Source organism: Salmo salar, chromosome ssa09, assembly GCF_905237065.1.
Source record: "Salmo salar chromosome ssa09, Ssal_v3.1, whole genome shotgun sequence".
Lineage (NCBI taxonomy): Eukaryota > Metazoa > Chordata > Actinopteri > Salmoniformes > Salmonidae > Salmo > Salmo salar.
In genome coordinates this window covers 83,383,068-83,400,144 of record NC_059450.1, presented here as the reverse complement: position 1 = coordinate 83,400,144, position 17,077 = coordinate 83,383,068, and the positions used below count along the sequence as shown (strand labels likewise).

Here is a 17,077-nt window from a genome sequence, read left to right as displayed (position 1 = left end):
TGGAGGGGGATTTCCTATGAGCAAAGAGTAATGGGAGCACTTAACCAGAATGAGAGGAGGCCAGAGGGGAGGGAAGGGAAAGGCCATAGTCACACTTATTTACATGGTGCATTGGGTTTATCTAGAACAGTTGGATGGCATGGCAGTCGAAGACAAAGGACATCCATGAGTCTCTATTCAACAAACAGAGTTTTAAACAGATTGAGAGGACAGTTCATTCACAAAGAGCTGACACAGAAAGTCCCATGTCAGCTTTGGACGAGTCATTGAACTGTTCTGTACACGGGAGGCCTCAGTAGTAATGCCATCTTAATACTGTCAAAACAATGTCTGGCTATGTGGAATCTCAGAATCAGTCTGCTGTGGCAAGAGTGGAGGGAGGAAAGAGAGAAGAGAGGAGAGAGGAGAGAGAAGAGAGGAGAGAAAAGAGAGGAGAGAGAAGAGAGAGGAGAGAGAAGAAAGAGAAAAGAGGAGAGAGAAGAGAGAGAAAAGAGAAGATAGGAGAGAGAAGAGAGAGAAAAGAGAAGATAGGAGAGAGAAGAGAGAGAAAAGAGAAGATAGGAGAGAGAAGAGAGAGAAAAGAGAGGAGAGAGAGAGGGTAGAGAAGACAGAGGAGAGAGAAGATAGGAGAGAGAAGAGAGAGAAAAGAGAGGAGAGAGAAGAGAAAGGAGAGAGAGAGGAGAGAGGAGAAAGGAGAGAGAAGAGAGAGAGAGAGAGGAGAGGAGAAGAGAGAGGAGAGAGAGAAGAGAGAGGAGAGAGAGAGGAGAGAGAAGAGAGGAGAGAGAGAGAGGAGAGAGATAGAGGGGTGAAGAGAGAGGAGAGAGAAGATAGGAGAGAGAAGAGAGAGGAGAGAGAGAGGAGAGAGGAGAAAGGAGAGAGAAGAGAGAGAGAGGAGAGGAGAAGAGAGAGGAGAGAGAGAAGAGAGAGGAGAGAGAGAGGAGAGAGAAGAGAGGAGAGAGAGAGGAGAGAGATAGAGGGGTGAAGAGAGAGGAGAGAGAGGAGAGCGAGGAGAGAGGAGAGAGAGGAGATAGAGGGGTGAAGAGAGAGGATAGAGGGGTGAAGAGAGGAAAGAGAGAAGAAATAGGTGGGAGGCATGGGAGGCCTCAGTAGTAATGTCATCTTAATAGTGTCAAAACAATGTCTGACTATGTTTGTGGAATCTCAGAATCAGCCTGCTGTAATCCCCAGGGCTGCACTATATATATATATTTTGGAGGGGTTGGTTACAGCAGAAGACACATATCCATCTCCTTTAGATTAATATATTATTATTCTTCTGAAAGCTGTGGGTGAGAAGCAGGGATGGATCACTGATTACTGGTCACTGGTGTCCAAGCAGCAGCAGGAGGAGAAGGAAGAGGGTCAGAGTGAGAGCCCCATCCAGGTGACTCAGAACCAGGACAGCCGCAGACGAAGACGGCCCTCCCGCCCTGTCGGAAGTGAGCTGAGGGGTCAGCAAATGGTCATGGAACGTGAAGTCATCCATAGCCAGGTTATCTGCCAGATCTAAGACAGAGATAGACCAGGAGATAGACAGACAGTCAGACCAGGAGACAGACAGACAAGGAGACAAACAGACAGATCAGTAGACAGACAGACAGACAGACAGACAGACAGACAGACAGACAGACAGACAGACAGACAGACAGACAGACAGACAGACAGACCAAGACAGACAGACAGACAGACAGACAGACAGACAGACAGACAGACAGACAGACAGACAGACAGACAGACAGACAGACAGACCAGGAGACAGACAGACAGACCAGGAGACAGACAGACCAGGAGACAGATTGATCAGGACATAGACAGACAGATCGGCCAGGAGATAGACAGACAGACCAGGAGACAGACAGACAGACAGACAGACAGACAGACAGACAGACAGACAGACAGACAGACAGACAGACAGACAGACAGACAGACAGACAGACCAGGAGACAGACAAACAGACCAGGAGACAGACATACAGACCAGGAGACAGACAGACAGACAGACCAGGAGACAGACAGACAGGCCAGGAGACCAGAGAGGGGTAGGAGAAGAACGAGAATTATTAGAGACATAGGAAAAAGTGTACAGAAATGATTAGAACAAACATTGTCAGTCATGTTGAATAACCCATGTTGCATGATGTTGAATAACCTATGTGGTATAATCTTGAATAACCCATGATGTTGAATAACCCATGATGTTGAATAACCCACGATGTATGATGTTGAATAACCTATGTGGTATAATCTTGAATAACCCATGATGTTGAATAACCCACGATGTATGATGTTGAATAACCTATGTGGTATAATCTTGAATAACCCATGATGTTGAATAACCCACGATGTATGATGTTGAATAGCCTATGTGGTATAATCTTGAATAACCCATGATGTTGAATAACCCAATACCCACGATGTATGATGTTGAATAACCTATGTGGTATAATCTTGAATAACCCATGATGTTGAATAACCCACGATGTATGATGTTGAATAGCCTATGTGGTATAATCTTGAATAACCCATGATGTTGAATAACCCATGATGTATGATGTAGTATGATATTGAATAACCCATGTGGTATGATGTTCAATAACCCATGTGGTATGTCCATCCTTTGCGCGATGCCCTTATGCAGCTGTAAAAACAACATTTCATTGGAGGAACAGAAAACAAAACTTTCCCTGCACACAGAGGCCATATACTGGTGTGGACAGTATATTAGATCGACATTTGTAATAGGTCAAAATAATAGCTCCTTTTCACTGGATATGAGCTATTAAGTTCAAACTTAAACCTATGGGAATGAGAAGGATTTACCATTAAGATCTTAAATTATTCATAACAAACTCATGTCAAATACATGGTAGGCTAAAAGCTGGATATTAAAATCCTCTCATCCCATACCAATGCAAACATCACCATCCACAATCCATATGTTTCCATTTGTTCACATTTCAGGGAGGATGGACTATACCAGTATATTATACCAGTTTATTATAACAGGTTAATATAACAGCTTATAATAATCTGTTATAATAAACTGGTATAATAACAGGTTATTACAAAAGCTTATTATACCAGGTTATTATAACAGGTTAATATAACAGCTTATAATAATCTGTTATAATAAACTGGTATAATAACAGGTTATTATAAAAGGTTATTATAACAGGTTATTATAACAGGATATTGTAACAGGTTACTATAACATCTTATTATAACAGCTTATGATAACAGCTTATTATACCAGTTTATTATAACAGGATATTATAACAGCTTATTATAACAGCATATTATAACAGCTTATTATAGCAGCTTATTATAACAGCTTATTATAACAGCTTATTACAACAGCTTATTATAACAGCATATTATAACAGCTTATTATAACTGCTTATTATAGCAGCTTATTATAACAGGTTGCTATAACATCTTATTATAACAGCGTAGGATAACAGGTTATTATACCAGCTTATTATAACAGCTTATTATACCAACTTCTTATAACAGCTTATTATAACTGTTTATTATAACAGCTTATTATAACAGCTTATTATAACAGCTTATAATAACAGCTTATTACACCTGGTTTAATAACAGCTTATTACACCTGGTTATTATAACAGGTTATTATAACAGCTTATTACAACAGCTTATTATAACAGGCTATTATAACAGCTTATTATAACAGGTTATTATATCAGCTTATTATAGCAGATTATTAAAACAGGTTATTATAACAGTTTGTTATAACAGCTTATTATAATGGGTTATTATAACAGGTTGTTATAACAGGTTATTACAGCAGCTTATTATAACAGGTTGTTATAACAGCTTATTATAACAGGTTATTATGCCAGGTTATTAAAACAGGTTAATTATAACAGCTTGTTATAACAGCTTGTTATAACAGGTTATTATAACAGGTTATTATAACAGGTTGTTATAACAGTTTATTATAACAGGCTATAAAAGCAGGTTATTAAAACAGGTTATTATAACAGGTTGTTATAACAGCTTATTATAACAGGTTATTATAACAGGTTACTATACTACCCATCATCATACAGTTGCGACCAAATAGTGTATGTTGGCACCCTTGCACTTTTATTCTATAATTGCATGTTTCTTTTCAAATACATTGAAATGGAAAAGCAGATTTTGGTTTCCACACCTTGTTATTGGATTTTCAATATTGCAGAGCTACAGTTTCGGAAGTTTACAGTTTAAACAAATGCCATCAATAAAATTATTGGGATCACAGAGTTAGTACTTGGTTGCACAGACTTAACCGCTGACAAATGCTTCAGTAGCCATCAATGAGCTTGACTTTTCTACAGGCAATGTGGCAAAATGTTCTTTAATGACTTGATTCTCACCCGCTGCTGCTATCTCTTACACCATGTTCTTTAGCCTCAGCAGCTGTTACTGACGCAGAACACTCTTCTCTCTCTCTCTCTCTCTCTCTCTCTCTCTCTCTCTCTCTCTCTCTCTCTCTCTCTCTCTCTCTCTCTCCTCCCCTCTCTTTCTCTCCTGTCCCTCTCTCTCTACTCATTCTCTACTCATTCCGTGGTGCTTTGTCTGGGAGAAAGCCATGATGGAGACAGAAATATGAAAGGTGAGTGAGTTATGAGAAAGGTCAATAGGATATCAGTAATGAAGGGCTACTATAGTGAGGCACGCCAGCTATGTGTGGATCTGTCTCCTGTCACGCCAGCTGTGAAGAACCTCTCCTGCTCCCAGACACACAGACAACCACACACACAATACCCCCCGAGCAGCAGTGAATTTCTCACATAGCTCCCTCTCATTGTCATAGAGCCAGAGCAACACACATGAGTATACACTCACACACAATCACACATACATACACACAATCACACATACATACAGCACACACAATCACACATACATACAGTACACACAATCACACATACATACACACAATCACACATACATACAGTACACACAATCACGCATACATTCAATACACACAATCACACATACAGTACACACAGTCACACATATATACAGTACACACAATCACAAATAGAGTACAGACAATCACACATACATAACTCACACACAATCACACATACAGTACACATACAATGAAACATACATAACACTCACACACAACCACACATAAATACAGTACACACAATCGCACATACATACAGTACAAACAATCACACATACATACAGTACACACAATCACACATACATACAGTACACACAATCACACATAAATACAGTACACACAATCACACATAAATACAGTACACACAATCACACATACATACAATGCACACAATCACACATACATACAGTACACACAATCACACATACATACAGTACACACAATCACACATACATACTGTATAAACAATCACACATACATACAGTACACACAATCACGCATACATACAGTACACACAATCACACATTCATACAGTACACACAATCACACATACATATAGCACACAATCACACATACATACAGTACACACAATCACACATACATTCATTACACACAATCACACATACATACAGTGCACACAATCACACATACATAACACTCACACAAAATAAAGCATACACACAATAACACATACATACAGTACACAAAATCACACATACATACAGTACACACAATCACACATACATTCATTACACACAATCACGCATACATACAGTACACACAATCACACTTACATTCATTACACACAATCACACATACATACAGTGCACACAATCACACATACATAACACTCACACAAAATAACACATACACACAGTACACACAATCACACATTCATACAATGCACACAATCACACATGCATACAGTACACACAATCACACATACATACAATGCACACAATCACACATCCATACAGTACACACAATCACACATACATAACACTCACACAAAATAAAACATACACACAATAACACATACATTCATTACACACAATCACAGACATACAGTGCACACAATCACACATACATAACAGATACATTCATTATACACAATCACAGACATACAGTGCACACAATCACACATACATAACACTCACACACAGTACACACAATCACACATACATACAGTACACACAATCACACATACATACAGTACACATAATCACACGTACATACAGTACACACAATAAGACATACATAACAATCTCTCATACATACAGCACACACAATCACACATACATAACAATCACACATACATACAGTACACACAATCACACATACTGTCACGTCCTGGCCAGTATAAGGGTTAATTATTATTGTACTTTGGTCAGGACGTGGCAGAGGGTATTTGGTTTATGTGGTTCGGGGTGGTGTTTTTTCTAAAAGGGCATTTGATTTAAGTATTCCGGGGTTTTTGGGCACTGTTCCTTGTTCACGTATTTCTATGTTGATCTAGCTGGTTGTATGTCTATGTTTGGTTAATTGGGGTGGACTTCCAATTGAAGGCAGCTGTGTGGTGTTGCCTTTGATTGGAAGTCCTATATTAGTTGGGTGTGTTTGTCTGTGTAATTGTGGGAGATTGTTTCTTGTTTAGCGTGTGTGAGCCTAACAGGACTGTCTGTAAATCGTGAGTTTATTTTGTTATTTTTGTATGTTCGTTTTGAGTTTATTAAAAGTTCAAAATGAACTATCTCAACTCTGCTGCATATTGGTCCTCATTTTCCGACGATGATTTCGCCATATCGTCTGACGACGAAGAAATCCCTGACACATACATAACACTTACACACAATCACACATACATACAGTACACACAATCACACATAAATACAGTACACACAATCACACATACATAACACATACACACAATCACACATACATACAATATACATAACACACATGCACACGTGCTGCCGATCCGTGCATCTAAAATAACTGATAGCAACAAATTGAATTAGTTGAAACATATGATCTGTGGTTAGTTTTGCCCCCAGGTCAGAGAGACGGTTCCTGTAGCTGATCCACAGGGAGGAAGTTGCTGTGATCAGAGCAGCAGGCAGGGCTTTTATTAATACTGGGCTGAAGTGAGTGAGAGCTGGGCTCCTCTCAGGAAGAGAGAGAGAGGCTCCAGCTGTCTCAAGGGTCCCTGATGCCCATAAGCCCAATGCAGCCAGCTCAGGCACCATCTCAACCAGCAGCCAGCCTAGCCAGCTCAGCCAGCCCATTCACCATTTCAACCAGCAGCCAGCCTAGCCAGCCCAGCCAGCCCAGGCACCATTTCAACCACCAGCAAGCGCAGCCTGCCCAGCCAGCCAAGCCAGCTCAGGCACCATCTCAACCAGCAGCCAGTGCAGCCAGCCCAGCCAGGCCAGGCACCATCTCAACCAGAGGAAGAGGGAGGTAAATAAATACATCTCCAACGCTGCTGCTGCTGAAAACCTCCTCTGAATTTCTTTGCAATTACGACAGTAGTTGAATGGAGGCCAGAGGACAATTCACTTCGTTCTCCTCTATCCTCTGACATAGGCAGTAGACATTCTTCTAGGCTCCAAAAGGATGATTAGTCATTGCTGGCCAAGGTGCAATTCAATACAGCTTTTATATACACTCTGGATGAGGGGAGGGGTGTGTGTAGCTATGTGTGAATGGATAAGTGAGGAGTGTGTGTGTGTGTGTGTGTGTGTGTGTGTGTGTGTGTGTGTGTGTGTGTGTGTGTGTGTGTGTGTGTGTGTGTGTGTGTGTGTGTGTGTGTGTGCGCGCAAACGTGTAGTAACTAGTAAGAACATTGGCTGTACAAGGCTGGCGTGAGTAAAAAAATCTCAGACAGTGAAAAAAAAGCCCTGAAATACACAAGGGACAAATCCATTAAAAAAACAGTCTCTCTCGCTAGTTTAAACACTTGTACATGAACGGCACCACAGGCAGGCCTTGTTCGGCAGGCTCTGAAAAACCCAACTGGCTCTGGACACTGCAGATCCCCTGCACTTATTTTCCGGAGACTAGCCGGGACTAATAATATCCTGTTATAATTAGCACACCTGTGCGTGTGTGTGTTTCTGTGTGTGTGCGTGTTTCTCTCTCTCTCTCACACACACACACACACAAAAGGCAACAAGAGACAGAGGAGATAGACCTGGGCCTTTTACTCTCTCCAGAGACTTTGAGGGAGAGAAGGAGGGAGGGAGGGAGGGAGGGAGGGAGGGAGGGAGAGAGAGAAAGAGAGAGGGAGGGAGGGAGGGAGGGAGGGAGGGAGGGAGGGAGGGAGGGAGGGGGGTGGGAGAGAGAGAGAGAGAGAGAGAGAGAGGGGAGCGAGAGAGGGGGGAGGGGGGAGGGAGAGAGAGAGAGAGAGAAAGAGAGAGGGAGGGAGGGAGGGGATGGGGACTGACAAGCAGAGAGAGACATAATTAGGCATATAGATGGATAGGCCTGGCTATAAATAGAGCAATAACCCCTGTGGTGATTAATGTGACCAATGTGGACCTTTTTGCCTCACAGTAGAGAAGAGGCAGCCTCCTGTTTCCCATTCGACCCACACAGACAGATCCCTTTTAGGAGTATCACTCCCAGAGGGACGCCACCATGCCTACCTAGCCTGGTAGCTTTATCGCAGCCCTACAAGCTCCAGTTACAACGCAGAGGGAAGGTCAACAGTCCACCCATTGATTGGTTATGGTAGGCCCAGGAACAGGGCTCATTGAAAATGCACTATATCTCACTCACACAAGTTAACCCAGAGAAACACAAAGCCTTTCTAATTATTCTTCCTTTAAGCCCCCTTTTATAGCTGGCCATTAGAGGGAGAACAGACAAATCAAATCAACGTATATTGCATGGAAAGATCACATCTAGACATTGTGGTTTGAGGGAGCCTGCTTGTATACCTGAAAGGACAAGCAGTGGTTTCAGTGTGTGTGTGTGTGCGTGCGTGATTGTGTGTGTGTTTGCGCATGCGCAAGAGAGTGTGTCTCTTTGGTGTGTGTGTGTGTGTGTGTGTGTGTGTGTGTGTGTGTGTGTGTGTGTGTGTGTGTGTGTGTGTGTGTGTGTGTGTGTGTGTGTGTGTCACTGTGGTGTGTGTGTAGCATTCAACAGAGCCAAAGCCTGAGGCATTTCCAAAGCTTCTCTGTCATACAGTTAGTTAGCCATACTACAACCTCTTCTCTGTCAAACAGTTAGTTAGCCATACTAAAACCTCTTCTCTTTCATACAGTGAGTTAGACATACTACAACCTCTTCTCTGTCAAACAGTTAGTTAGCCATACTACAACCTCTTCTCTGTCAAACAGTTAGTTAGCCATACTAAAACCTCTTCTCTTTCATACAGTGAGTTAGACATACTACAACCTCTTCTCTGTTAAAGAGTTAGTTAGCCATACTACAACCTCTTCTCTGTCAAACAGTTAGTTAGCCATACTACAACCTCTTCTTTGTCAAACAGTTAGTTAGCCATACTACAAGCTCTTCTCTTTCATACAGTTAGTTAGCCACACTACAACCTCTTCTCTGTTAAACAGTTAAATTAACCATACTACAACCTCTTCTCTTTCATACAGTTAGTTAGCCATACTAAAACCTCTTCTCTGTCATACAGTTAGTTAGCCATACTACAACCTCTTCTCTGTCACACAGTTAGTTAGCCATACTACAACCTCTTCTCTTTGATATAGTTAGTTAGCCATACTACAACCTCTTCTCTGTGATATAGTTAGTTAGCCATACACAAACCTCTTCTCTGTCAAACAGTTAGTTAGCCATACTACAGCCTCTTCTCTACCATACAGTTAGTTAGCCATACTACAACCTCTTCTCTTTGATGTAGTTAGTTAGCCATACTTCAGCCTCTTCTCTGTCATACAGTTAGTTAGCCATACACAAACCTCTTCTCTGTCAAACAGTTAGTTAGCCATACTAAAACCTCTTCAATGTCAAACAGTTAGTTAACCATACTACAACATCTTCTCTGTCAAACAGTTAGTTAGCCATACTACAGCCTCTTCTCTGTAATACAGTTAGTTAGCCATACTACAACCTCTTCTCTTTGATATAGTTAGTTAGCCATACTACAACCTCTTCTCTGTGATATAGTTAGTTAGCCATACTACAAACTCTTTCTGTGATACAGTTAGTTAGCCATACTACAGCCTATTCTCTGTCATACAGTTAGTTAGCCACACTACAACCTCTTCTATTTTATATAGTTAGTTAGCCATACTACAACCTCTTCTCTGTCACACAGTTAGTTAGCCATACTACAACCTCTTCTCTTTGATATAGTTAGTTAGCCATACTACAACCTCTTCTCTGTGATATAGTTAGTTAGCCATACACAAACCTCTTCTCTGTCAAACAGTTAGTTAGCCATACTACAGCCTCTTCTCTACCATACAGTTAGTTAGCCATACTACAACCTCTTCTCTTTGATGTAGTTAGTTAGCCATACATCAGCCTCTTCTCTGTCATACAGTTAGTTAGCCATACACAAACCTCTTCTCTGTCAAACAGTTAGTTAGCCATACTAAAACCTCTTCTCTTTGATATAGTTAGTTAGCCATACTTCAGCCTCTTCTCTGTGAAATAGTTAGTTAGCCATACTACAAACTCTTTCTGTGATACAGTTAGTTAGCCATACTACAACCTCTTCTCTACCATACAGTTAGTTAGCCATACTACAACCTCTTCTCTTTGATATAGTTAGTTAGCCATACTACAACCTCTTCACTGTGATATAGTTAGTGAGCCATACTACAAACTCTTTCTGTGATACAGTTAGTTAGCCATACTACAAACTCTTCTCTTTAAAAGGGTTAGTTAGCCATACTACAACCTCTTCTCATTGATATAGTTAGTTAGCCATACTACAACCTCTTCTCTGTCATACAGTTAGTTAGCCATACTACAACTTCTTCTCTGTCATACAGTTAGTTAGCCATACTACAACCTCTTCTCTACCATACAGTTAGTTAGCCATACTATAACCTCTTCTCTTTGATATAGTTAGTTAGCCATACTACAACCTCTTCTCTGTGATATAGTAAGTGAGCCATACTACAAACTCTTTCTGTGATACAGTTAGTTAGCCATACTACAACCTCTTCTCTGTGATATAGTTAGTTAGCCATACTACAACCTCTTCTCTGTCATACAGTTAGTTAGCCATACTACAACCTCTTCTCTGTCAAACAGTTAGTTAGCCATACTAAAACCTCTTCTCTGTCAAACAGTTAGTTAGCCATACTACAGCCTCTTCTCTTTGATATAGTTAGTTAGCCATACTACAACCTCTTCTCTTTGATATAGTTAGTTAGCCATACTCCAACCTCTTCTCTGTGATATAGTTAGTTAGCCATACTACAAACTCTTTCTGTGATACAGTTAGTTAGCCATACTACAACCTCTTCTATACCATACAGTTAGTTAGCCATACTACAACCTCTTTTCTTTGATATAGTTAGTTAGCCATACTACAACCTCTTCTCTGTGATATAGTTAGTGAGCCATACTACAAACTCTTTCTGTGATACAGTTAGTTAGCCATACTACAAAATCTTCTCTTTGAAAGGGTTAGTTAGCCATACTACAACCTCTTCTCATTGATATAGTTAGTTAGCCATACTACAACCTCTTCTCTGTCATACAGTTAGTTAGCCATACTACAACCTCTTCTCTGTCATACAGTTAGTTAGCCATACTACAACCTCTTCTCTACCATACAGTTAGTTAGCCATACTATAACGTCTTCTCTTTGATATAGTTAGTTAGCCATACTACAACCTCTTCTCTGTGATATAGTAAGTGAGCCATACTACAAACTCTTTCTGTGATACAGTTAGTTAGCCATACTACAACCTCTTCTCTTTGATATAGTTAGTTAGCCAGCCTACAACCTCTTCTCTTTGAAAGAGTTAGTTAGCCATACTACAACCTCTTCTCTGTGATATAGTTAGTTAGCCATACTACAACCTCTTCTCTGTCATACAGTTAGTTAGCCATACTACAACCTCTTCTCTACCATACAGTTAGTTAGCCATACTACAACCTCTTCTCTTTGATATAGTTAGTTAGCCATACTACAACCTCTTCACTGTGATATAGTTAGTGAGCCATACTACAAACTCTTTCTGTGATACAGTTAGTTAGCCATACTACAAACTCTTCTCTTTAAAAGGGTTAGTTAGCCATACTACAACCTCTTCTCATTGATATAGTTAGTTAGCCATACTACAACCTCTTCTCTGTCATACAGTTAGTTAGCCATACTACAACTTCTTCTCTGTCATACAGTTAGTTAGCCATACTACAACCTCTTCTCTACCATACAGTTAGTTAGCCATACTATAACCTCTTCTCTTTGATATAGTTAGTTAGCCATACTACAACCTCTTCTCTGTGATATAGTAAGTGAGCCATACTACAAACTCTTTCTGTGATACAGTTAGTTAGCCATACTACAACCTCTTCTCTGTGATATAGTTAGTTAGCCATACTACAACCTCTTCTCTGTCATACAGTTAGTTAGCCATACTACAACCTCTTCTCTGTCAAACAGTTAGTTAGCCATACTAAAACCTCTTCTCTGTCAAACAGTTAGTTAGCCATACTACAGCCTCTTCTCTTTGATATAGTTAGTTAGCCATACTACAACCTCTTCTCTTTGATATAGTTAGTTAGCCATACTCCAACCTCTTCTCTGTGATATAGTTAGTTAGCCATACTACAAACTCTTTCTGTGATACAGTTAGTTAGCCATACTACAACCTCTTCTATACCATACAGTTAGTTAGCCATACTACAACCTCTTTTCTTTGATATAGTTAGTTAGCCATACTACAACCTCTTCTCTTTGATATAGTTAGTGAGCCATACTACAACCTCTTTCTGTGATACAGTTAGTTAGCCATACTACAAAATCTTCTCTTTGAAAGGGTTAGTTAGCCATACTACAACCTCTTCTCATTGATATAGTTAGTTAGCCATACTACAACCTCTTCTCTGTCATACAGTTAGTTAGCCATACTACAACCTCTTCTCTGTCATACAGTTAGTTAGCCATACTACAACCTCTTCTCTACCATACAGTTAGTTAGCCATACTATAACGTCTTCTCTTTGATATAGTTAGTTAGCCATACTACAACCTCTTCTCTGTGATATAGTAAGTGAGCCATACTACAAACTCTTTCTGTGATACAGTTAGTTAGCCATACTACAACCTCTTCTCTTTGATATAGTTAGTTAGCCAGCCTACAACCTCTTCTCTTTGAAAGAGTTAGTTAGCCATACTACAACCTCTTCTCTGTGATATAGTTAGTTAGCCATACTACAACCTCTTCTCTGTCATACAGTTAGTTAGCCATACTACAACCTCTTCTCTCTGATACAGTTAGTTAGCCATACAACAGCCTCTTCTCTTTGATATAGTTAGTTAGCCATACTACAACCTCTTCTCTGTGATATAGTTAGTTAAACATACTACAAATTCTTTCTTTCATACAGTTAGTTAGCCATACTGCAACCTCTTCTCTGTCAAACAGTTAGTTAGCCATACTACAACCTCTTCTCTTTGATATAGTTTGTTAGCCATACTATAAACTCTTTCTGTGATACAGTTAGTTAGCCATACTACAACCTCTTCTCTGTCAAACAGTAAGTTAGCCATACTACAACCTCTTCTCTGTCAAACAGTTAGTTAGCCATACTACAACCTCTTCTCTTTGATATAGTTTGTTAGCCATACTATAAACTCTTTCTGTGATACAGTTAGTTAGCCATACTACAGCCTCTTCTCTGTCATACAGTTAGTTAGCCATAGTACAACCTCTTCTCTGTCAAACAGTTAATAAGCCATACTACAACCTCTTCTCTTTCATACAGTTAGTTGGCAATACAACAGCCTCTTCTCTGTCATACAATTAGTTAGCCATACTACAACCTCTTCTCTGTCAAACAGTTAGTTAGCCATACTACAACCTCTTCTCTGTCAAATAGTTAGTTGGCAATACTACAACCTCTTCTCCGTCATACAGTTAGTTCGCCACACTACAACCTCCTCTCTGTCAAACAGTTAGTTAGCCATACTACAACCTCTTTTCTGTGAAAGAGATAGTTAACCATACAACAACCTCTTCTCTGTCAAACAGTTAGTTAGTCATACTACAACCTCTTCTCTGTCATACAGTTAGTTAGCCATACTACAACCTCTTCTATGTGATATAGTTAGTTAAACATACTACAAACTCTGTCATACAGTTAGTTAGCCATACTACAACCTCTTCTTTGTCAAACAGTTAGTTAGCAATACTAAAACCTCTTCTCTTTCATACAGTTAGTTACAAATACTACAACCTCTTCTCTGTTAAACAGTTAGTTAGCCATACTACAGCCTCTTCTCTGTCAAACAGTGAGTTAGCCATACTACAAACTCTTCTCTGTCAAACAGTTAGTTAGCCATACTAAAACCTCTTCTCTGTCATACAGTTAGTTAGCCATACTACAACCTCTTCTCTGTCACACAGTTAGTTAGCCATACTACAACCTCTTCTCTTTGATATAGTTAGTTAGCCATACTAAAACCTCTTCTCTGTCAAACAGTTAGTTAGCCATACTACGGCCTCTTCTCTACCATACAGTTAGTTAGAAATACTACAACCTCTTCTCTTTGATGTAGTTAGTTAGCCATACTTCAGCCTCTTCTCTGTCATACAGTTAGTTAGCCATACACAAACCTCTTCTCTGTCAAACAGTTAGTTAGCCATACTAAAACCTCTTCTATGTCAAACAGTTAGTTAGCCATACTACAACATCTTCTCTGTCAAACAGTTAGTTAGCCATACTACAGCCTCTTCTCTGAAATACAGTTAGTTAGCCATACTACAACCTCTTCTCTTTGATATAGTTAGTTAGCCATACTACAACCTCTTCTCTGTGATATAGTTAGTTAGCCATACTACAAACTCTTTCTGTGATACAGTTAGTTAGCCATACTACAGCCTCTTCTCTGTCATACAGTTAGTTAGCCACACTACAACCTCTTCTCTGTCAAACAGTTAGTTAGCCATACTAAAACCTCTTCTCTGTCAAACAGTTAGTTAGCCATACTAAAACCTCTTCTCTGTCAAACAGTTAGTTAGCCATACTACAGCCTCTTCTCTGTGATATAGTTAGTGAGCCATACTACAAACTCTTTCTGTGATACAGTTAGTTAGCCATACTACAAACTCTTCTCATTGATATAGTTAGTTAGCCATACTACAACCTCTTCTCTGTCATAGAGTTAGTTAGCCATACTACAACCTCTTCTCTGTCAAACAGTTAGTTAGCCATACTACAACCTCTTCTCTGTCAAACAGTTAGTTAGCCATACTACAACCTCTTCTCTTTGATATAGTTAGTTAGCCATACTACAACCTCTTCTCTTTGATATAGTTAGTTAGCCATACTCCAACCTCTTCTCTGTGATATAGTTAGTTAGCCATACTACAAACTCTTTCTGTGATACAGTTAGTTAGCCATACTACAACCTCTTCTATACCATACAGTTAGTTAGCCATACTACAACCTCTTTTCTTTGATATAGTTAGTTAGCCATACTACAACCTCTTCTCTGTGATATAGTTAGTGAGCCATACTACAAACTCTTTCTGTGATACAGTTAGTTAGCCATACTACAACCTCTTCTCATTGATATAGTTAGTTAGCCATACTACAACCTCTTCTCTGTCATACAGTTAGTTAGCCATACTACAACCTCTTCTCTGTCATACAGTTATCTAGAAATTCTACAACCTCTTCTCTCTGATACAGTTAGTTAGCCATACTACAACCTCTTCTCTGTGATATAGTTAGTTAAACATACTACAAACGCTTTCTGTCATACAGTTAGTTAGCCATACTACAACCTCTTCTCTGTCAAACAGTTAGTTAGCCATACTACAACCTCTTCTCTGTCAAACAGTTAGTTAGCCATACTACAACCTCTTCTCTTTGAAACAGTTAGTTAGCCATACTACAACCTCTTCTCTTTGATATAGTTTGTTAGCCATACTATAAACTCTTTCTGTGATACAGTTAGTTAGCCATACTACAGCCTCTTCTCTGTCATACAGTTAGTTAGCCATAGTACAACCTCTTCTCTGTCAAACAGTTAGTAAGCCATACTACAACCTCTTCTCTTTCATACAGTTAGTTGGCCATACAACAGCCTCTTCTCTGTCATACAATTAGTTAGCCATACTACAACCTCTTCTCTGTCATACAGTTAGTTAGCGACCCTACAACCCCTTCTCTGTCATACAGTTAGTTATTCATACTACAAACTCTTTCTGTGATACAGTTAGTTAGCTCTACAGACACTTCTCTGTCATACAGTTAGTTAGACATACTACGTCTTCTCTGTCAAAACGTTAGTTAGCCATACTACAGCCTCTTCTCTGTCATTCAGTTAGTTAGAAATACTAAAACCTCTTCTCTGTCATACAGTTAGTTAGCCATACCACGACCTCTTCTCTGTCAAACAGTTAGTTAGCCATACTACAACCTCTTCTCTGTCATACAGTTAGTTAGCAACACTACAACCTCTTCTCTGTCAAACAGTTAGTTAACCATACTACAACCTCTTTTCTTTGCAAGAGATAGTTAACCATACTACAACCTCTTCTCAGTCAAACAGTTAGTTTAGCCATACTACAGCCGCTTCTCTGTCATACAGTTAGTTAGCCATACTACATCTTCTTCTCTTTGATATAGTTAGTTAGCCATACCACAACCTCTTCTCTTTGATATAGTTAGTTAGCCATTCTACAGCCTCTTCTCGGTCATACAGTTAGTTAGCCATACTACAGCCTCTTCTCTGTCAAACAGTTAGTTAGCCATACTACAACCACTTCTCTGTCAAACAGTTAGTTAGCGAAACTACAACCTCTTCTCTGTCATACAGCTAGTTAGCCATACCACCGTCTCTTCTCTGTCAAACAGTTAGTTAGCCATACTACAGCCTCTTCTCTTTGATATAGTTTGTTAGCCATACAACAATCTCTTCTCTGTCATACAGTTAGTTAGCCATACTACAAACTCTTCTCTGTCAAATAGTTAGTTAGCCATAC

General features: G+C 39.7%; 1 protein-coding gene across 1 annotated transcript in view; it reads right to left on the bottom strand.

Annotated features, from left to right (window-relative positions):
• Positions 1-1,040: 1,040 nt before the first annotated feature.
• Positions 1,041-17,077, bottom strand: part of gpc3 (glypican 3) — a 495,734-nt gene continuing 479,697 nt past the window's right edge. Inside the window, exon 8 of the mRNA XM_045724105.1 lies at positions 1,041-1,506. Within this exon, the coding sequence (XP_045580061.1) occupies positions 1,322-1,506 (185 nt within the window). The 3' untranslated portion in view covers positions 1,041-1,321. The remainder of the gene's footprint in view (positions 1,507-17,077) is intronic.